This window comes from Fundulus heteroclitus, chromosome 16 (genome assembly GCF_011125445.2).
Source record: "Fundulus heteroclitus isolate FHET01 chromosome 16, MU-UCD_Fhet_4.1, whole genome shotgun sequence".
Lineage (NCBI taxonomy): Eukaryota > Metazoa > Chordata > Actinopteri > Cyprinodontiformes > Fundulidae > Fundulus > Fundulus heteroclitus.
In genome coordinates, this window is record NC_046376.1 from 19,893,062 (window position 1) to 19,915,725 (window position 22,664).

Consider the following 22,664-nt stretch of genomic DNA (forward strand, 5'->3'; position numbering starts at 1 on the left):
TTCTGGCACTCATAGAGTTTTCCATTTAGGCTAGAAATATTGATTTTGGTCTCATCTGACCAGGACACCGTTTCCTCATCGTCACTGTGTCCTTTATCTTGGGATTTTTTGTAACATAAGCCTGCTTTGGTCGTCTTAATGCTTGTTTTTGTATTATGTTCTCCTACGCCTTCACAGAACAGCTGTACTTATATCAAGATTAGATTATACATCTCTTTGCTCATACGGCGACTTCTGGGGACAATTTGATACAGTTGACTATATTTAGGGCTATCAGGATGAAGGGAGCTGACGACTAATACACAAACTTTTCAAAGCCATGCATCATTTCATAACTATGCACTCTGTTGTGTTGCTCTAAGAGGTAAAACGCAGATAAAATCCATTGAAGCTTCTAGTTGTACTGTAACAAAAGGTATTTTAACTTGTTAATATGTGGTGGATGCATTCTATTGTGGAAAGAATATATAAAATCTTAAAATAAAATAAAATAAAAAATAGCACACATCTGTAATATTAAATGTCTCCATTTTACTGAGATTCACAGAGAAACAAATCAAAGGTTAGACGTTCACAAAAAAACATTCAAGAAAGATGCAGAACTCCATTAAAATGAAAACATACAGTCTTGACTGGACCCTAGGTCAGTTCCCACCTTTTCATTCATTAGGGGCACATGTCTAGCCTGGTCGTCGGCTATATGATCCCAGCAGCTAAGTAAGAGCTCAGACGCGTTACAGACAGGTCATCAATCACACAAACAGACCCCGGTTATTCACAAGGGAAACTTTAACAGACATTTCAAAGATTTAATTCTGTTTGCTTGTGTTTTTGCTTCGACTGATCTTCTAACAGCAGCGTTACTATTGTGTTTTTACCGCCCTCCTGAGTCTCCTGTAAGCATACCTGCTGCTAAGCCGTTAACTCTCAGTGCAACGAGCTCATTCGTCAGTCATGCTCAGAGTCCTGGACGATGGCAGCGAAACGCTCCCCTCCTTCGCCCAGGAGGGAGTAGACGTCTCTGAGCACACTGGGGGGTGGGCATCCAGGTCCAGGTCTGATGGATGAAAGCACAGGGGACAGCGTGTCCAAGAGAACCTGACACACAGAAGCAGCGGTCAGCAGTGTTTATGGACACTACTAAAGAAAAATAAAATAACGGGCAGCTAGTTAGGAACCGCGATTTACACATCTTCACGGGTGATTCGAGAACACCAGGCTTACCTGTTCCAGGTAAATCTCCTGCTGCAGCAGTGCCACTCTCATCCGCAGCCTCTCCAGCTGCTGGAGCTCCCGCTCCGTCCTGTAGGTTATGGTCAGGGGCAGAGGTGAAGCCGAGCCATCTCCGAACGCGCCGGCCGCCTCAGACGGGCAAAGACAGCCTCCCTCCGGCCTCCATCGATCCCACGCTTTCCACTCTGACGGAAAAGCAGGTTATTTTCAGAGCGTCGGCCGCCGTAACCCGAGACGTTTTCCTGCTACGTAGTCAAATAACCGGGACTTTGCTGAGCCACGGCGGGCGGCCGGGTGGGCCTACTGGTCTGACACGGAGGTTTCACGGAGGCTCTGTTTTCATTTTCCACATGCCTAGATGAACATCCACGTTATCTCATTAGCACGCCACGCACATCAAAATGATGGTAACTAAATCCCTTAATTAGAACATGATAAATGACCCTTGGGTGTGATATCTATTGCATACATCCAGCCCCCCTTGACAGAGGAAAAAGTGAGATACTAGAATTAACTGGAAAGCTTTCTCTCACTCTGGCTCTGACAATATCCCTGCGTTGCATTTGAAACTGAACACAGACACGCGCACACAAATGCCCCTCGCTGGCAGTGATCTGATCATTTAGGAGGTGTGAGTGGAAAGTCTGTCATCGTTTACATGGTAACTGTATCACTGCGGCTAGTGGAAATTGTTCCGCGTTACGGCGCATTGCAGAAGGGTACAGTTGAAACTGGATGTTTACATGCACTGTATAAAAAAAAAAAAGACACATAACCCTCATTTTTCTTCCTGGGCGTTATATTCTGTATTAGGCCAGATAGGATGACCAAATTGTTTTTATTCGCCAAATAATCGAATAATGAGCAAGATCATCTTTTAGAGCATGGGTGACCAAAATTTTTGAAACTGAGAGCTGCTTCATTCATGTAAAGGGTTACCTTAACTCACCTTTGAACTAGAGTAGTCACTTAATTTGCTTTAAATTAAACACAGTTTTCATGCTTTGTTATATATATTGTAATTTTTTAAATCCATATAAATGCAAGTGGGATTAAACAAGAAGTGTAAAATGAAGTTTTGGTGGTGGATTGTGGTTCTTATAGGACAGGCTCGTGGGCGCCATGTGGTCCCCCACCATGTTGGTGACCCCTGTTTTAGAGAAATAGTTTTCTTTTTATTATTTCCTTAAATGTAGAAGGTCAAATTCATTTCCTTAGCATTTGGCAGAATGAGCTTCTAAGCTGTATGAGTTGAGTGAAGCAGCTCTGATGGGTCAGGATTATAGGCCTCCTTGGTTAAACAATGCACACAACTTTTTAACCACTTTATTCCCATTATCTATGGCATCGAAATCAAGGCCTTGTGATAGCCGCTCTAAAATATTGACTTTGTTGCCCATAAGCCACTTTTTAACTAACTCAGCAGTATATTTAGGGCCATTGTTCTAACGTGGCTAATGTTTTGAGATGTTGCTTCAATAGTTCTACACCATGACCTTTTCATTTTTGCATATATTTTGTCAAATGCACAAATTCCTCCTGCAGTTTTGCTGTAATCTTGCTTTTTTATCTTGCTTTGGGAATGAGGTTGTTTTATTGCAGATTAGCCGTTCAGCCTATGTTGGTCCATGACTCACTGCGTATAATGACGCCCTCCTACCGGCTGCAGCCAACCTTTTCATAAGGTGTCTTCCTTTTGCTCCTTCCAGGGTTAATCTGCACAACCTGCATCCTTCATTTCTGGGACACAGAACCATTCTGTTTCCTAAACAGTATGATGGCATTTGAAGAGTGAAATTCTATCCAAGTATGAACAGAACTTTGGTATGGCTTTCTTTTGAATGTTACGTGGAAAGGTGTGCCCCCAATTAATTCAAATGTTGGGAATTAACCTATAAGAAGCTTACAAAGCCCTCATCATCTGGGTTTTCCAAAACGACATCAAGTCATAGTAATCTCAACATCTGGAAGCTTGTGAACTTGAGGAAAGTTAGAAAAATATCTAAAATATAATGTCGCTCATTGTTCTGGCATATTTCGCACAGAAATAATTTAGGCGACATACCTAAAACAAAATAAGTCTAATTTATGTCAGGCAGAGAAAAACATTTTTGCTTTTAGAAAGTTTAACTTTACTCATCATTACTTCATCTTTTATACAAAATCCCTATAAAACTGTGAAGTTTATAGTTGCTCCGAGACAAAATACAGAAACATTCAAGTATATATATATATATATATATATATATATATATGTATATATATAAATATATATATATATATATATATATATATATATATATATATATTTATATTGTCTGGATGATAGCTATCCATTTACATTCAAACTAGCACATAACATCTGAGAGAGATCGTATGTAAATGTTGTTTTTTTACCTTGTTTCACTTTGTCTGCACAGACGTGGAGCTCTGCTGTCGTCGGCGGCGGCCGCTCCTGTGTCAGACGGGAAGGGGACTCGGTCTCCTCGCCAACTGTTGAGGTAGTTTATTAAAAAACAGGTTCCATTTGCCAAGGCGCATAGCAGAGCCAGGTGGAACAGGGTAGAGTAACAGCGCTGCAATTATCACTCAGCTTCCACGTTATCAACAACTTATAATAGCCGAAATAATTATAGAAAAGCCCCGAGTGTGTTTTTGGAAAAAAGGAAAACACTGATTAACTTCCCATCCGAAACCTAGACAAAGTCCATTGCTGGCAACTTGTGTTACGCTTTACCACAAGAAGCACATTTTCCTCACTGGTGTCCACGCGCCATCGCTCCAAATCACTTCTACTGAACACTGCATTCTTAGTTTTGATAGTTCACACGGACGTACGATTCTTACCCAGGAGCTCAGAGTCCATTTCTGACGGCTGCTTGACAAGAATCCCCTCGGTTGGGCAGAGCTGTGCGAGGCTGAGCCTTTGGTCGGTTAGTCTGTGGAGCAGAAACCTGGCCTCATCTGGACTCCCACGTGGCCAATCATTAGGAAACTAAACGGATCAGAGGAACAGACAGGGGACAAGGGGAGACTGCTCAGTGTAACAAAACTACAGTGCCTTGCTAAACTATGAATAAATGATCCATTCCACATCATCGCACATCATTACAAGAACATTTAGAGGATTTTAATGGGATTTAATCTGATAGGCCAATGTAAAGTAATTGTGAAGTGGAGAGAAAATGGTATGTGGTTCTCTATTTTTTATTTATTTTTTTACAAAACTGTATAAGTGTGGCATGTGTCTGTATTATTCTGCCTTTACTCCAATAGCTGTGAATAAAATTCACTGTTTCATAAAGGCCAGAATTGTGGCCTCTGTGGAACAGTGGCAAGACAAGAAGTTTTTGTTAAAAGAAAGCCAGATGTCTTTTCTGTACTTGTCACGAGCGACGTATAGGACACAGCAAACACGTTGAAGAAGGTGCTCTGCTTAGATGTGACCCAAAGCGAAAACGTTGGCCTACGTGCAAAACGCCATGTGTAGCAGAAAAAAATAACATTGCTGATCAGTGAGAATGCTATACAGCATTCTCACTCATTGTTTTCCTGTTTTTTTTTTTTATTATTATTATTCCGTTGGCGTCTAACTACTCCCACATACTTCAACCAATTTCAACAATTTTGGTATCAAAATGTTCGGCTCGTTCCCGGCATGACTGCTATGACTCATGGTTATGCTAACTTTTACTCTTTTTAAAATATTTCACTATTTGTGTGATTTTTTTGGCTGTTCCCATTGAAATCAATGCAAATTGATACAAATTCCTTCAAATTCTTCACATTCTTCAAATTTTTCCAATTGTTCTAATTCTTTAAATTTTTAATTTTTTTGATTTTTTTTTAATTCTTCCAAATTCTTCAAATTTTTAATTTTTTTTTCAAATTTTCTCAAATTCTTCAATTTTTTTCAAATTCTTCAACTATTCAAATTCCTTCACATTTTTTTTCAAAATCTTCAAATTTTTCAAATTCCTTCAAATTTATTCAAATTCCTTCAAATTTTTCAAATTCTTCTATTTCTTCTTATTCTTCAATTTGTTCAAATTCTTCAAATTTTTTTAAATTCTTCAAATCCCTTTAAATTCTGCAATTTTTTAAATTCTTCAAATCTGATTTCAATGTTTTTCAGCTACTTTTTGTCTTTTGCAGGGATCTTTTTTTTTTTGCAGGGAGTTTTTTTTTCTTAGGGAAATTGTTCATTCTTGGATGGTGCTAAGGATGGTGGAACACTGGAGCAGAACCAGTTGGAGGCTGGAAAAGATGTAAGACTTGGGTGGAGGTTCATCTTTCAGCAGAAAACGACCCTAAAACAGAACATTGAAGTGTTAAAATGACCCAGTCAGAGTCAAAAACCAAACATGGTTGAGAATCTTTGGCAAAGTCAGACGTTGCAGCTCAGACACTTTCCATCTGGTCTGAGATGGAGAGATTTTGAAAAGAAGAAAGGAATAAACTATTAATTTCCATATGAACAAAGCTGCTGGAGACATTCTTCAATGACTTAAGCGCTTTAAGTAAAATGTTGAGTGGTTTTAGTTTTGACTTAAAGCGGGCTAACAGTGCTGGTCTTTTATTTATTAAGAACAAAATTAAGCCATGTTTCATGTTTTTCTTTCCACTAAACAATGGTGTAACACTTTTTGTTGCTTGATCATATAAGATCCCAATAAAATCCATTTCGCAGTTACGTTTAAAATGTGGGGGAAAAAAAACTCAGGAGGCAAGAATATTTTTGAAAGTTACTGTATATCTATGCAAAAGCCATATCTTGGAAACTGAGTATATATTTCAAAGCAGAAGAATACCGTCGCCCTCATTCTCTGCAGGAAGCTTCTCCTCCCAGGCTCAGGCGTCCTCTGCAAGGTAATGACTTTTCCCCACAATCTAAAGTTAATATAAAGAAGGGAATGTCAGAATCCAGACAATAACGCCACACTTTGCAATAACCTTAAAAAAAAAAATAATAATAATAATAAAAAACTGTACTTAGCAACCTGTCTTGTTTGCTCCTCAAAGATTTCCATTTTCTAATCTGCTCAGAAAGCCCGCTGCCCCCAAAGCGTAGAGAAAAAAAAAACATGAATATCTCTTTAATTGTGAGTAACAGAACATGATTATTTCCACAGCCGGCTAGTGTAAAACCTACCCATTCTGTTGATGCAAGCTGCCGGCCCCAGACCCATCTGTCCCTGAAAAGGACCCTATGTCACTGGAAGGAGGCACGGAGACAGATGCAGCTTTGCCCGGGCCATTGTCTCCTGGCACGTTGCTTCGGACGGTCTTGGTTTTAAAGAGCGAGGCTGGGTTCTGATCGGCAGAGGCAGATCCTGCCAAGACAGCCGGCTGCAGTCTCCTAGATGCCTGGCGACGCCCGGCCCGGGCCGCCGAGGAGGGATGCTGTCGGGTTACGTCTTTGGACTGGGCTGGTTTTTGGCCCGCTGAAGGCCTCGAGCTGAGTGAAAAACCGGGCTTCTTGTGGCCTTCTCTGTGAAGGCCGGCGGACTTTTGACTCGACTTGATGGTCGCTTGACCCTCTTTAGGCGCCGCTGATGGCGCCGGCACATTTCCTGATTCTTTGGGAGCTGCAGACGGTTTGCTTTTGCCGCCGTCTCGTCTAGAGACCTCTGTGGCGCTGCGGACCTGAAGGGCTTTTTGCAGCGCCTGCTCAAGCAGCTCTATATCTTCCTTCTCCCCCGGTGAGGACTCAGCATCTGAAGAGGGCAGCGTGCCGTCACAGTTAAGTGATTTCCGTGATTAACTCTTACGAATGTCGATCGTGTGTTTTCAAAAGGAGGGACGAACGAATGCAAAGTAGTTTATTTCAGGTGAAAATGGTTTCAGTCCCATCAGTAATACAACATCCCTATTTAATTTCTTTTTTTTGGGGGGTGGGGGAGGTATATTTATATTTCTGTCATTATTATACTTTACTTTAATGCAATTGCTGATTTCAACAATTATTTCTCAAAAACAGTCCTATTTTCCCGACCACTTTACCTGCAGCAGCAGCAGCATCTGCTGATTCTGGTTCGTCAGAGCCAGCCTCGGGTTGTGTTGTCCTGAGGAGGGAAATAAAGAAGTAACTGAACAGCCTTACAGAGGCAGAGAGCAAAGAGAGGAAATAACAAGCACAAAATTAAGGCAAAGGCAATATATAACAGATAGAACCTCGCCAGCGTTTACATTTCACCCAGAGTATAAACACCGGATGAAGGCAGATTCATCAAAAACTTAGGTTGACAACAGATTGGGTTGGTTATCGGCTCGGACACTGTAGCATTTTTCACTCTTATCTTATCATGAGAGTTTCATAGGATCTCGTAGCAGCTCATGCCTTCAACATGTGTGTAAGGCCAGTGATCAAATTAGCAGCACAGAAGCATGGGATAGTCCTATCTAATCCTGTTTACATTGAGAAACAGAATCCCAGCATGATTACAAGACGGAGTCATAAACCACTGAGTAGCAGAACAATTTCAATTGATTTCAACCCTTCATTATTTATGCATTATGTAACATGTAAAAACGTTTAAAAGGCCATATGTTCCGAAAGCGTTAATCAATTTTGCCAGGGATCAGTGTGCCAACTTTACCTTTAAAGGCAGATCAAACACTGAACGAAAACGCAATATCATTTCCTAGTAATTAAAGGCGTCAAAACTAAGAGTAAGGATTTCAGGGTATAACATCCCATTATCCAACAGCACGCACTTCTATACAATTTTTCTAAGTTTAACCCTTAAATCCTAATACAAAATGTAATAGTAAAATACTGATTGCTTAATGGATTTCACAAAACATTTCTTGGTTTCCTATTTATCAGAATCATAATTCATTCATTATACTTTTGTGGTTCATGTAATATCATAACCCAAAAAAAAGTTGTATATGGTACAATTAAACAGCATTTTGCATTATCATAGAGGCTGTGTAAAATGTATTGAGTAACATACATTATATATATATATATATATATATATATATATATATATATAAATCTTTATTAAAAAAAAAGATAGGAAAAAAGTGAAAATTAGTATTGGCCAGGAGATGCCTGATCAGTTCATCTTTAGTTCTGAAATGAGAGAATTTGTCTCCATAAACGCAAGAATTTTAGACTAAAATAATTTTGGGCCAGACAAAAAAAAAAAAAAACAGACTAGTCATTCCTAAAATTGACTAACTTACTTTATATTTGTTTTTCCCAGTGACCAAGTTTACACCTGCAGAGATTTTACATTAAACAGGGAGAAAAACAAATGTAGCAAAAGGCACTGCTGGGATTCGAACCCAGGATCTCCTGTTTACTAGACAGGCGCTTTAACCAACTAAGCCACAGCGCCGGGTGCGCGTCACTTCACAAACGCAGGATATGAATGTTTCAGAGCATGGACGTGTTGCCTGATATTTTTGAGCTATGTTAACGTTAAAACACGTTGCTACTTACAGACTCTGTAGGATTTCTCTGTAAAGCTGAATGCTGCGGTTGAGTTTGGCTTGTTCACTTTTATATGTCTTGATAACCTCCTCAACAGCAGACAGTAGCGACATGCTTCTTGCGTTTCTCGTTCGAAGATTTATTTCTGCCGAAACGAAGCTGAATAGACAGTCAAGCGTCTGGTTCTCACGAATAGGCAGAACTTTTACAAAGCATCATATATATTCACACCGCAGGTTGATATCTTGAGGTACAAAATTCTCTTGACCCGCGAAGTCACACTTAACGGATGCGGAAGCCACGTTTCGCCTGACGATGATAAAAAGTGGGTTACGATTATCATTTACATGCTCGGAAAAATAAACTGGTAAATAGTAATAACTATAATTTCTTAAGGGCGAATACTTGATTTGTATTGTCATGCGAACTAAGTACAAAGTAAAACTTTTAACGTCTTCCGAGTTCTCCGTTCTCGCGAGATCTGCCATGGCAACTATGGACGCTAGGATCAAACAAGCTGCCGTGTTTTGCCATTGTGTTTTTGAGTGCGTGTAAACGTTTGGCTTTGATTTGCATTTTACATATTAGGCTTAAATCTGAAACACAACCTGCAACTCTTTTACCATCCATTCATCTATGAATTCGTAGATTTACTTATTTCTGGATTGCACCAGAAAAAATAAATATTCATTTTAGATCAATATACAGTGCTGTGAAAAGTATTTGCCCTATCATAGATCTGTTCTGCTAAAGAACCTGAAGCAAACCAAAAAAGCAGTTTTCAAATGATGATTTCATTCATGAAAGGGACAAAAGCTATCCAAGTAAACTTAGTTTTATACAAAGAAATAGCCCTGTGTTCCTAAATCATGAAATAACTTTGATTAACCACATTCTTTGGAAAGGTGGTTTTTGAACTCACTAGCCACCTGTACAGTCAAAAATTTTCAGCCGAAAGTGGGCTAAAATATTTGAGAAGGCAAAGTGAACTACCAAAATAAGTTAAAGGAGATTAGGAACAAAAAATGTTCACATCTTTCAGTTTGTAAAGGGTTAACAAACCATTTCTAAGGCTTTAGGACTACAGTAAAACCACTGAGACCCATCATCCACAAATGGGAAAAACAAGGAACTGCTCTGAACCTTTACAAGAGTGGCCCTTGTCAACCAAAGTTATCTCAAAAGTGCACCCATGGCTCGCTCATCCAAGAGGTCGTGAAATAACCCAAAAACAACATCTAAAGAACTGCAGGTCTGACTTGCAAAAAATGTGTTGATGATCATCAATACTTTTGGGAAATTATTTCATGGACTGATCCGAGAAAATTGAGAAAATCGTAAAAGAACCCAAAAACAACATCTAAAGCGCTGCAGGCCTGACTTGCAAAAAATATGTTGATGATCATCAATACTTTTGGGAAGTTATTTCATGGACTGATCCGAGAAAATGGGAACTTTGTTGCAGGTTCGCATCCTGTTAAATCAGAATTAAAAATTAACACAATATTTCAGAACAAGAACAGCCTACTGACTAACATATAACAGTCAAACATATTGGCAGCAGTGTTATGGAGTGGAGCATCTTTGCTGCTGCCGGACCTTGATGACTTGCTGTAACTGATGGAACCATGAACTTTACCAAAAACTCCCGAAAGAAAGTGTTTGTGACCTTAACTCCATGCAAGCTCCCTTTTTGTAATGCATCAGGGCAATCAATCCATCAAGCGTTATTTATAGAGCACATTTCATACAATCAAATGTAATACAAAGTGCTTTACAAATTGTATTATTCAAAGCACACCACCGAGTCAACCTCACAATGGCTGGGAAAATACTAGCTTGAAAAACAAAATCAATTTTCTGGGGTGGAACAGTCAAGATTAGGACCTAAATCTGAGCTAGATGCTGTGATGTGTCCTAAAACGGATTGTTCGTGCTTGAACACCCTCCAGTGTGACTGATTCAGAACAACTGAAATTTGTTTGATAATGTGAAATATTTAAGCATGAGTAAAAAAATAAATAAATACTAGAGATCTGCATTAAGGGCGAGCACTTTTTCCACAGCACTCTACTAGGATTTTAGATGGCAAGAGTTATAATCATGCTGTCTCACTGAAAATACGTGTGTAAACTATGAAGGATTAACACGAGGACCACGGCAAAACACTAAAAGTGTGAACGCTCCAGCAGCTAACCCCCTGCAGGCCTCCACAGGCCTTATTTTTTTTTATCCACACCTTCACAGGCGTCGCCAATCAATGCAAGTCCTACAACAAAGCATGCTACTGCAAGGCCAGAGAAAATGCAGGGAGGAGGGCATAACCCCCTTCCCCATCAAAAGTTTTTCTCCAAGAAAACCTCCAAGCAGAGCTAAAGCAGTGCTACTGATTTGATCTTCAGTGGAGCCATTACACCAGAGGAGGAGAGAAGTACCAAATGGAGCACCACTCATGAATTAAAAATGTTCACCCCTCACCCCTGCCTTCCTGATGTGTTCCTTGCACTTCATGATTCTGTTTATTTTCCATGAAAACCTCTGAGGCTTTCACAGCACACAAAAATAGGAAATTCAGGTGCACGCGCATCAAGGTGACAGGTAAGTTGAAGCAGGAAGATTCACACAAAGTTAAAAATATAGCAACAGAAAGTAAGAAATGGGGAAAAGTACAGTAAGGGCAAATTTGCAGTATAAGGAAAAAAAATTGCGGTGCAGTTGTTAAAAACAGCACACTCGGATTCGAAGAAATGAAGATTGTTTGTTGCTGGTGAAGATTCTCAGTCATCCAGGATCATGGTCATTCCAAAAAAAAAGAAGTAAAAAACAAAGCAACTGGACTTGTTTTTCGTAGTTGAAGACGTTTCGCTTCCTCTCCAGGAAGCTTTCTCAATTCAAAAAGTCTGCAGTAATGTGGAGTACCAAGCTTTATACTACTGCCTAACAAAGGCCTAGTAGCGGCTTAGATAACATGCAAATACAACCGAAACAGGTCCACTCCTTAGTAATGGGTGGTCGTTAAAGCCATTAAGCCAGCAGATTGAACCGAAACTGGTTCAATCTGCTGGTTTAATGAATCAGACTAGTTGCTTTGTTGTTTTACTTCTTTTTTTTTTTTTTTTGGAAAGATTGTTTGTTGTGCTGGATTGTATTTCGGGTTGTCAGAATACAGGGGGCACAATTTTCAGACTTCTGCTTGTAAAAATGTTGCAAACTACGTGTCTGCTGCCTTCCACTTTTACCGTGATGCCCTATTTGGTGTTGGTTTATGACATAACACCGAGGTAAAGTACATTGGCGTTTGTGGGCGTGACGAGACAAAATGTGAGAAAGTTCAGAGGCTATACATTTTGCTGTATTTCTGAAAATGCATCGGTAGCATAAATAAGGTTCTTGAAGTATTTTTCGCGATAGCAACAGCTTGCCGGCCCTATTGGAGAGACGTGAATCATCCTGTTAGCTCATCCCCATCCCCGCTGGCCTCCTGTGGTAGCAGAGGGAGGGGGAGGCACCCATGCTGCCCCGCTAATAAAGCATCTGACACTCCAGCTGGCCACCAGACTGATCCCAGGCTCCGACAATCACACAAGCACATATGCATGCATGTTCACACATGTGCCGCTACACAGACAGACACACACAGGCACGCACACTTATCCAAAAAAAAAGAAAAACGAAAAAACAGACCAGCAGACTTTGAAATGACAGACAAGTCGGTTCAGTTTCCAACTGTCATGCTCTCCTTGATTCTTGAACGTATTGCACGTATTGATCCCATATGCACAAATATGAGAAGAAGAATCCACGTCTACCCTAGATCCAAAGTGTCACTCACTCATCAGTATAAGACCAGTTAGTTCATCAGCAGTCTGAAAGAATCTTACAGTGCTGATTTGCTAATTCATTATCACCTTCCAAAGTCATACATAATAAATTCAATTAAATGTATACAGCGCAAATTTAAAACAAATGTAATCGTATAATCAGATCAATCCAATCATCTATAGAGAATTCCAAATCCTGTTACAATGCATTCAAATCCAGTTTAGTTACAATGAAGTCCAGTCCAATTTAGTTTATTGTGCCAACTGATCAAAAGTTATATATATCTAATAAAGCCCAGCCAATTGCACCAAGACACTATTAGGGTATGGGTTTCTTTGAGCTTGTTCATTTAAAAACAGTTGTGTCTAGGACCGAGATCGAAAATGTTCTACTTTATATGGTGGCTCCTGGTAAAATGCCAGGTTTTTCTTTTGTGAATACCAAAAAAACAGAATAATAGCATTAAAAATCAGCTTAAAACGTTTGCCGACTTCAATGTGACATTTACTCCCGCACGGCTAAAAAAACAGAAGGAAAAAAAACAGGTTTATTAGAAATTAAAAAAAGGCAATAACCTGGTTTCATAAATGTCATCCTTACTTCTATACTGATACTTTAGAAAAAAAATTTTTTTCATATGCGAAAGCAGCATTCATTCTGAGCACTCTGGAAGGCACCTAACAGCATCCTGCATCATTACTTTGTAATATTTTCCATCGCAAATGCTTCCAGTTCTGTGAGATTTTGTGAGGCTTTATTTCTGGTGATATACATTCAGACATTTGCATATTTTCCCATCAGAAACAGTTCTGGGCTCCCCAAGGCCATTCCAAAACATTAGATAAAGCCATTCTATTTTTTGTTCGAGCGTATGTTTTGACTAACTGTGATACACTGACCTTGATGAGCAATGCAGATGCTATTATTAACAGAAGTTTATTATGTTCTAAGTTTAGGCCTTTTGCACAGGTCCCTCCTGTGTACTCAGCACAAAAAGTAAGGACATTTGAATTGGTTAATTATTTCTTAGTTGTAAGAATGCAGTTAATGTTATGCTGTTGGAAAGCCTGTTTATTTGCTTTTAAATGTTGCCACATTTGCAGAGAAAATGCATCTGTAGGTAGAGCAGCATAGTTGAGTATGTGGGTTTGGATAACTGTACACAACTCTGTGTTTGGTCACACACTGCCTTTGGCTGCAAGTCAGCCATTGTGGATGTTTGTTAGTCACTCTGGAATGAATACTGCACCACAAATGATCCCACAAACGTTCAGTGGGGTTGAAGTCAACGCTGCCACCAGGCTATTTCGATAAGGGTTTTCAATTGACCGACACTGGATGTGAGGGTTGAGGTTTTTTGGAAGATGTAATTCAGTCCCTACGAGTGGAAAGATGAGATTGCCACTGGTGGAATATTTCTGCAGTAGTATGGCCTCCAGCGATGAAAAGCATTTGCTTTTTATAATTGAAGGAGATGCTGCTATGCACCATTATGCCGTTCTTTCATGGCGGCACATACTCAACATCACTGCTCAGCCAACAAATGTGATGCCGTTAAATAGGCGGAAAAAAATCTTATTTCCAAAAGGTAATGCAACAAAGTAAAAAAAATAAATAAATTGAAAATAATTTTCTTTATTTGTTCTTGATAAAAAAATTAACAGGAATACGATGTGTTACAATGAGAAAACACAAAAATAAAAAAACAAATTTACATAAATAAAAGTAAATTTACAACTGTGTTTAGTGAGTAAAACAAAACGATGACGTCTGTAGAAGGTAGTTTGCGTAAACATTGGAAAAATAGAACACTTGCCGGGTTTTATCATCTGAAACTACAAATTATTATCTTAGAACTACAAATCTGCGAAAGCGTTTCCGGTACAGAGGCGCACGTATTTCCTGGCCGGGTCGGAAAGACGTTTTTTTGAGTACTGTTGTTCCGCTGGTGTTGCTCCGCATCCTGCTTTTCGAGTAAGTCCTTATTACTGAGCTGGGCGAAAGGTTTGTTCTGCTTGACTCTTTATAAAACCGGTAAACATAAATTAGCTGCCTACGTTGTTACTATCTGGCAGCGTGTTGCGGTCTTTTTGTTTTTGCCACCGTAGCGAGTTTGTTAGCTAGCTTTTAGCATACTTAGCTCCTGCAAAGTTAGCTGTTGTCAAAGCGACGTTAGAAAAAAAAAGTTCACAGGACGCGAGTTCTTGACAGCGGCGTGGCAGGAATTTAGACTAAAACATAAAGCTACATATGAGGGTAATTTTGTTCGCTTGCTAATGTACAATTAGAAGCATTCCTGCTGAATCTCTGACGGAGGTTGCTGGTAAACTCCAGAAAGCGGGCCTGTTCTGTGTTTTAGGGGCTTTTTGTTTCATCGTTCTGTCGCCATGCAAGCATGGAGGTTGTTTAAAGGTGCCTTTGTCACCCAACAAGACTAATTGTGTTAGCTGTCAGTCAACGTCGGGGCTACTAGGTAAGCTCAGCGGCTTAAAGCAGGGCGATCAGTTGGTTAAAAGGTGTTTGTTTTGACCATCTTACCCACACCAGTAGGGCGTGTTGTGATATTGACTCTTATTTTTTTTCCCTGGCCTCTTATGCCTGTTATGTGATCTTTCATTGATCTTGTGGTTGAATGTGAATTTGTGTGACTCCAAACAAGCTCATAATACTGTAGCCTTAGCATTCTAACACAATGCTTGTTTCTGTTAAAACCCTACACATGTGCATTGCAGCTTAATGTTGACTTGGACTATTCCCATTTTTGTCACGTTTTGTCCACAGATGTCACTGTATTTTCTTTGGATTTTATGTAGCAGACTAGCATAAAGTAGCAGACAACTGGGAGGTGTAAGGAAAGTGATACACCCTTCTTGGATCTTCTCTAAAAAAAAAAAAAAAAAATCTGAAAAAGTGTTGTGTGCGTTTGTATTCAGCGCCTACACTCTGATTCTCTTAAATATTCAACCAAAGTTACAGAATAGAAGTCCCAATTCATTCTCAGTATGAATGCAGCTGTTTGTTCAAGGCCTTAGAGGTTTGTCAGACAAGATTAGTGAGAAAAAAAAACATTAAAATAATGAAAAATCAGGGATAAAGTTGTGCATTAAAGAGCATTATTATGAGAAGCAGCATATAAGCTCATGATTGCAGAGAGCCACGGGTCTGATAGGATCGTCAGTCAACAAAACAACCTCGTTGTGCGCTCCACAGATCTGACGTTAATAAATTAGTGGAAGGAAGAAATCTATGATTGGGCAAAAAAAAAAAAAAAAAAATGTATTTGCAGTTTTCCTCAAACCATCAAAGCCAACAACTCAAACCTTTCTTTCTCTTTGGCAGGCCAGTCACTATATATGTGTGGGGGAAACTAGCACTGCACATCATCCTGAACACACCAACCCCACTGTGAACCATTGTAATGGCAGCACTATGCTACGGTTGATGTTTATTTTTTTTCAGGAGGGACAGTGATAGTGGTCAGAGTTCAAGGAGGAATGCTAAAAAAAAGGGCCTGCCTGGAAGAAAGCCCGTTACAAGCCACAAAAAAAGATTAACGGAGGTTCACCTTCTAACAGGACAACAATACATGCAGCCAGAGCTGTGGCGGCTCGGTCAAAGTCTAGATCTAAATCCAAATTGGCAAGATTTCATTTCAACTACTATATCCAATCTGACTAACTCGAGGTATTTTGAAAAAGACTGGGCAGAAATCTCCATGTGTTCATCTACAAAGACATGCTCCAAAATAACTGCTGCAGAACTGCGCAGTGTAAACTGGTTCTACAGATTATTGACGAAGGGGAACACTTATTTTGAAATAACGGGACAACCATATATTCTTTCCACTTCAGATCCATAAGCTATTGTGTGTTGGTTTATCCCATTAAATTCCAGAAAAGTACACCAAACCTAGTAAATGTCTTGGCATTTAAGGGATGGGAGTACCTATGCAAGAAGACGCTGTATTTAAATTCTGATTAACCGGAGAGATGAGCGACAATTTGTCCCAAACTTTAATCCCTTGTGCTGATTTCAGGGTGAAGTCCAGACTATAAAAAACAACAAAGGTCAGCAGAGAAGATGGAGACAGGATCAGGTGTGTCCAATGGATCAGGGCCAGGACATGAGAAAGCAGAAAACCACCTCAGGTAAACCTTTTTGGCAGTACTTTAGTTTTATTTATTTATTTTGTTTTTTCCATGTCTGAATTAGGTTACACATTAATTTGGGTTTGGAGAACAAGTTAGCTTCTCGTTTTATTCCGTTTGTTGTTTTAATTGCAGCGCCGAGGATCTGTCTGAGATGCTGGCTGCAGGAACCAAGGAGGTTCATGAAAAAGCGGAGAACACCCAGTTCGTGAAAGACTTCCTCAGGGGACGAATCCGCAAAGAGCTTTTCAAGGTGAGCCTGAACAAAGTCGGCAGGGAGAAAGTGACAATTTAATAGCGGAGAGCTTTTTTCTTTTTTTTTTTTTCTTTCTTTAATCCAACACAGTTTACTGACAGCGTGAATATTCCCGCCAGACGAGCAAAGTCACATTGTTGCTTAGTTTTTGGCTCACTGTTGCCAGGGGCTTTATTCGTCCATGGAGCTTTCCCTCAGGATCCTCTAAACCGAGAAAGCTCCCACCGTTAGCTCCTGTAGGTAAACCTCTTATCTTCTCAGAACTTGCTCAGAAGCTCTAATCAAAAAATCCCTCTGAGGAGTACTTCGTGGCGTCGAATTAGACGTGCAAACCCGAGGCGAGACAATGTACATAAAAATAAAGCGGGGGTAAAAAAAAAAAAAAAAAGTACAAGACGTGTGAATTTTTCTCCTCCAGCTCGGCGCCGTTGCACTTTACCACACCTACACCGCCATGGAGGAGGAGATCGAGAGGAACAAGGACCACCCCCACTTTGCCCCCCTGTATTTCCCCGCCGAGCTGCACCGCCGCGACGCCCTCGCCCGCGACCTGGAGTACTTCTACGGCGCGGAGTGGAAGAGCCGGGTCACCTGCTCTCAGGCCACCCAGCGCTACGTGGACCGCATCCACCAGGTGGGGCGGGAGGACCCGGTGCTGCTGGTGGCTCACGCCTACACCCGCTACATGGGGGACCTGTCGGGGGGCCAGGTGCTGAGGAAGGTGGCGCAGAGGGCTTTGAAGCTGCCGCCCACAGGGGAGGGCCTGGAGTTCTACCAGTTTGACGCGATCCACAGCGCCAAGGCGTTCAAGCAGCTGTACCGGAGCCGCATGAACGAGCTGGACCTGGACATGGAGACGAAGAAGAAGCTGGTGGAGGAGGCTGTCAAAGCGTTTCACTTCAATATGGAGGTGAGAGTCTGAGGCCGCTGATGTAGCATTAGGTGAAAGGCTTTAAACAGTGATGTGATGGTAGGGTGCTTCATGTGCAAAGCATGGGTCAGTTACTATGTGAGAGGACTAAAGATATTTATTGTTATAGAGGCGGCTATTCTTCAGTGTTTGTCCAATAGAATTGTGTCTAAAATGTACTTTGCTGAATCTTTTGCAATGATTTAAACTCTAGACACAACCAGCAAATTCATTGTGCTGTACTTTATGATAAACAATCATAAAGTAACATAACTGGTGGTAGGATCTTGAAGTGGTAGAAAAATTTCTCATTTTTAAAATTTATTACAGGAAAATCTGAAAAATAGGATGTCTCTTTTTATTCATCCCCCTTTATTCCTCTACTCCTGAATTAAATCCATTGCTGCCGATCGCTTTTAGAAATCCCCTCGTCGATAAAACGAGTCTGATTGTGTTTAATTTAATCTCTGTATTAATACCGCTGTGTAGTCCAGACCCCAGAAGTTCCTTTTTACTGACACATTAGTGTACAGACGGCATCATGAAGACCAGGGAACGCAGTTTAACAGGTCAGGGAGAAGTTTAAATGTGTGTTAATCCTTAAGCTATCCCAGCGGTGAAACGTGGCCGAAGCAGCATCATGCTGTGGGAATGTTTTCTTTTCTTAAGCAGTTAGAAGGAGCTCCATACAGGGAAACCTTGGAAGAAACCCTGTTACAGACTGCAAAAAAAAACACGAAACTAGGGCAGAAGGCTACCTTACAGCAAGGCAACACCCGTTAACATGCAGTGGAATGGTCTAGATCAGGAGTGGCGAACACACGACTCCTGATCTGCACGCGGCTTTTCTGCCGGTCATGTTTGGCTCACGGCTGCTTGACTGACCTGTTTTTTTATTTGAAAAATGATTAACGTCCGCCCGTGTTCGACCTTTTTACCCGGTGAGAAAGCTTTGAACGCATCTGCAGGTCAGCCATCTTTATTGCAGTTACCACAACCAATCCACTAGGGGGAGCTCAGTTAAACCAGCGCACACGTACGCTGCAATGCTGCTTAATTTGAGATCAACGCACATTTGTGTTTTAGAATGGCCTAGTTAAAGTCCATACTTAAATCCAGTTGAGAATCTAGAGCATGACTTGGAAGACTGATAAATACAGACATTTCCCGCCCTATCAGACTGAGCTCCGGTTATTCTTCAAAGCAAAATTGACTCTAGAGACATTGCAGATGTAGTTGCAGCCAAAGGTGGTTCAGCATCTAAAGACATGAGATGTTGTAGCGTGGTGATCTTCACTTGAAATGGAAACTGCACAATAGACAATTGTGGCGAAGACTTCCAGTATAAAGTGAAACTGACGATTCTGGGAGTGAGACCTGAACCGCGTCTCAGCTGAGAGTCAGAAAAGCACTCAGGTTTGCTAATTAGCAGAAAAGATAAACACAGTGTGTTTCCTTGCAACTGATACAGTAATGGCAGATGCACATCACTAGGTGTGTGTGAAGGATCAAATGATATAAAATGATATATAAAAACAATATAAACCACCAGAAGCATCGAATAAACACCATTACTGCACCTAAACACACAGCAGCCATATAAGAATTTCACAAAGGAGGATTGCTGCTTTTCCAATTGCAATTTTGGATGAGGCATATTTTTCTTTCTCTTCTTTCAAAAGACAGGCAAATTCAAAAAGGTTAAGCTTCTGCTGGTGTTATAAAAAAAAAAAAAATCCAGCCAAGTGTCATAATGCAATGAAATGGGAAGTTGGGGGGTGTGGGGACGTCCGGCGGGTGATTGAGTGAAATAACTTGACTTTTACTCTGGCAGGTGTTCGAGGAGTTAGAGGAGATCGGCAAAACGATTCAGGAGGACGTTTTGGACGCTGGCATGTCTGTTCACGGAGAAATGGGCGGAGACATCAGCAAATGTCCCTACTATGCCGCCAAAATGGGTACGTAAGCATTTTAGACGCGGATGATGATGGATCGCCAGTGGATCGCTTCCTAAGCTTTGGGTTTTTTCTGTCCGTGTTGCGCCACAGCCGCATCAGGGGGAACGGCGTACGTCGGCCAGCTGCTGATGGCCGCTCTCAGACACCCGACGGGGCAGGTCCTGGTCGCCACCTGGTTCGCCGCCTTGGCTGGACTGGCGGCGTGGTATCTGATGTGATCCAGCTGTGGTTAGGGCAGAGGAGAGCGGGAAGGAAGGAAGGAAGGACAGTGAGGAGACTGGACAGCTTCCACTTACTGACCATTTTATACAAACATTCGAATCAGGTCCGTGCGTCTTTAGGTTTTAAACTTTTAGTTGTTGAATTTCAGCAGGGTGACCTGCAGGACCATTAGGACACCAACTCCCTCCCCAAAAAAAAAAAAAAGCACACATTTTACTTTTTTAAATATAAACGCAGATGTTCTTTTTATTTTATTTTATTATTTCTCTACCTCCATCAGGTTATCCTTCCATTTTGGTGCTTTTCAGTAAGTTCGGGTGCATCTGAAGTTACATTATAGCTGCTCATTGACAGAAGCAGACCTGCTGTTATGAATTATGCTCTAAGTATAAGCGTAAAACACGATACTCTAACAACAAATAAATAAAATTCATCCTTCCAGTTGATCCTCACGAGTAGATAAGGAATCCCTCAGAGTAATGTGAAACGTTGAAGTATTTTTCTACATCAAAACCAGTCAAACCCACAGTGTGACCAAAACACAGAACTACGTAAAAACATTCATACGCTTTTAGGAGGTTGGCAGTTCTAGCATGACAAATTGTAAAATTGCCTTTTTAAGCATCTTTGTAGGTTATACCATAAGCAGAACTTGCACTTAAAGCCTGGACAATTAGACGTCCGGTTTATTTTTTTTTTGCTAACACGCAGCCATTTCGGTTTCCTTAGCTAAAGAGCCATAAACGCAAGAGCAGCAGTAGTTTCTTACACTTCTCCTTTTACCATTTTTTTCCCCCCCAACGGATACATTCCTTCTCCTATCGGCCTAAAAGCAAACTTCTAAAGTGTGGCTGTGAAGCGAAAGCCCGGCGAACCTTTTTCTTCTTCTTATTCCAGATTTTGAAAAATCCCTAATCCCTTTAAATAACACAACGTTTCAGCGAATACACCGTTGCTATGTGTTTATGTGAGGCGTGGGTGAGCATCAATGATTGGGGTCATGTGTGTTTTTAATACGGTTATTGTATAACATAATTACTTTGACCCACCCCCTAAAAAAAAAAAAAAGCTGTAAGTGACAACATGACGGTACATTAGCTAATGAGCTCTGGGTGAGCTCAGAAAACCCCCGGTGAACAGTAAATGGATATGCATCCATATATATTATACTGTATTTTTTATTTTTTTTTGTTGTTGCCTACATATAATGTGAAAATGGTCACATTTCCTTATGTTCTCATCACACTCAAACGTTGCATGTCTGCGCTGAGGGACAGGTGATGGAAACAAAAAAAAAAACAACAAAAAAAAGCAAATCCCTTCATTCGAGAAGCAGCCGATTTTTCTGCATCAGTCGGGTTCTCGCGGTGCGAAAAACTAATGTACTGCATGCCAGCTTCTATTAGTCCCCAGCGTCAGAACCACGTGCTGGCCTGTCTGCTTACTGAACGCTCTCTTTTATTCAATTGCATGGTTTTAATTCTGCAAAATGAAACGCTTGGCTGCAACAGGAGCTCTTATTTGGACGCAAACATGAACCGGGCAGACTTGCCTTTTGGGTTGATAGGAGTGGATGTTTTGTATGAACTGCTAATTTGATTATCTTGTGCCAGCTCAGCACTCGTCTCCTGATCCATTTCTGAGGATATCCATCATTTACACAATGTGCTGGGAGAAGATCCCCCCCCCTCCCCTTACAGCTCACCTAGGCTTTGTTCAGTGTTGAGTAGTATGCAGTGTTAAATTGCACTGAGGTTCTGTAATCACCCAGGTGGCGTGATGTTTTTTTTTTTTTTTTTTTTTTTTTTTTTTTTTAGGAAGCGTTCAAAGTAATTTTAATACCGAATACCCAAAGAAGTGTGCTGCTGATGAACTGTCAGCCCGGTGCATGTGCACAGCGCGTTTACTCTCACGCGCAGATAGGCAGCGGCGGAGAGTGCGTGAATGTCTCAGGTTCAGCAAAAATGGCGGGCTGAAGCAGGAACTGAATGAAATGCTCTTGTAAGCGCCTGTTTTATTGCTTTCACGAGGTTCCAGCATGAAGTGCGCGTCAGTGTTTTAGGACCTACTGAAGTGACTTATCTGCAGCCATACATGGAAGGGTTTGACCAATGTGTGCTAATTTGTAATTCCTCTGTTTTATTTACTCTGCTCCTCCATTCCTTTGTATCCAGTTGGATCTTTGTGACTAGCTAGAGCACTTTTACTGTGTGAGTGAAAAAGAAAAGTTATATTGTGTCTGTAACAAAATAAAAACGGTTATAATTATATATTGGTCATAGCACTGTGGTTATTTGGACCTCTTGATCTTTCCCAGTGCACGTTCATGTCTAAGCTCCATCCTCACCGTGCCGGTACGTCCCAGATCAGTGGTTTTCAAACCTGGTCCTCCGGACTATGGCCGGGCGATATGGACCAAAAATAACATCTGTTTTTAGACTGAAAGCTGACATATTTATCTCGATATGTTTTTATTTTCACAGAGTAATTACAAAAAGGCATCTCTGAATCAAAGCTTTATGCCGAATGTCTCCTAGGCACATTAACAGCTGTAGGTAAATGTAGAGGAATGGATGTAAAATAACCCACCGGGATACCTAAAAGTGTAATTATAACACAACATATACCATCTTTACATAAACAGTATAGCATATCCTTTGAATATGGATGT

At 40.7% G+C, this 22,664-nt stretch overlaps 2 protein-coding genes and 1 non-coding gene across 6 annotated transcripts; 1 reads left to right on the plus strand and 2 right to left on the minus strand.

Annotated features, from left to right (window-relative positions):
* Nucleotides 1–523: 523 nt before the first annotated feature.
* Nucleotides 524–9,152, minus strand: tedc2 (tubulin epsilon and delta complex 2). Of its 2 annotated transcripts, none has more exons than XM_036148721.1 (9): nucleotides 8,687–9,152; nucleotides 7,243–7,298; nucleotides 6,386–6,953; nucleotides 6,234–6,287; nucleotides 6,045–6,123; nucleotides 4,081–4,228; nucleotides 3,631–3,726; nucleotides 1,225–1,418; nucleotides 524–1,098 (listed from the first exon to the last, which is right to left on the minus strand). In XM_036148721.1, exons 1-9 carry the CDS (start codon nucleotides 8,788–8,790, stop codon nucleotides 949–951), a joined length of 1,449 nt encoding a protein of 482 aa, XP_036004614.1. In that variant the 5' UTR covers nucleotides 8,791–9,152; the 3' UTR covers nucleotides 524–948. The 2 variants fall into 2 exon arrangements, with proteins under 2 accessions (XP_036004614.1, XP_021171208.2); XM_021315533.2 differs by having other exon boundaries at nucleotides 6,386–6,950; nucleotides 7,237–7,298.
* Nucleotides 8,509–8,582, minus strand: trnat-agu. Its single transcript has one exon. It is a non-coding gene; the product is annotated as a tRNA-Thr (tRNA).
* Nucleotides 9,153–14,363: 5,211 nt separating the features above from the next.
* On the plus strand, nucleotides 14,364–22,215 carry hmox2b (heme oxygenase 2b). Of its 3 annotated transcripts, XR_004932945.1 has the most exons (7): nucleotides 14,364–14,473; nucleotides 16,536–16,647; nucleotides 16,783–16,900; nucleotides 17,322–17,813; nucleotides 19,648–19,771; nucleotides 19,862–20,544; nucleotides 20,586–22,215. XR_004932945.1 is itself a non-coding variant. In XM_012860613.3 (6 exons), exons 2-6 carry the CDS (start codon nucleotides 16,580–16,582, stop codon nucleotides 19,987–19,989), a joined length of 930 nt encoding a protein of 309 aa, XP_012716067.3. In that variant the 5' UTR covers nucleotides 14,364–14,473; nucleotides 16,536–16,579; the 3' UTR covers nucleotides 19,990–22,215. The 3 variants fall into 3 exon arrangements, 2 of the variants coding, with proteins under 2 accessions (XP_012716067.3, XP_012716082.3); XM_012860613.3 differs by having other exon boundaries at nucleotides 19,862–22,215; XM_012860628.3 differs by having other exon boundaries at nucleotides 14,415–14,503; nucleotides 19,862–22,215.
* The last annotated feature ends 449 nt before the right edge of the window (nucleotides 22,216–22,664 follow it).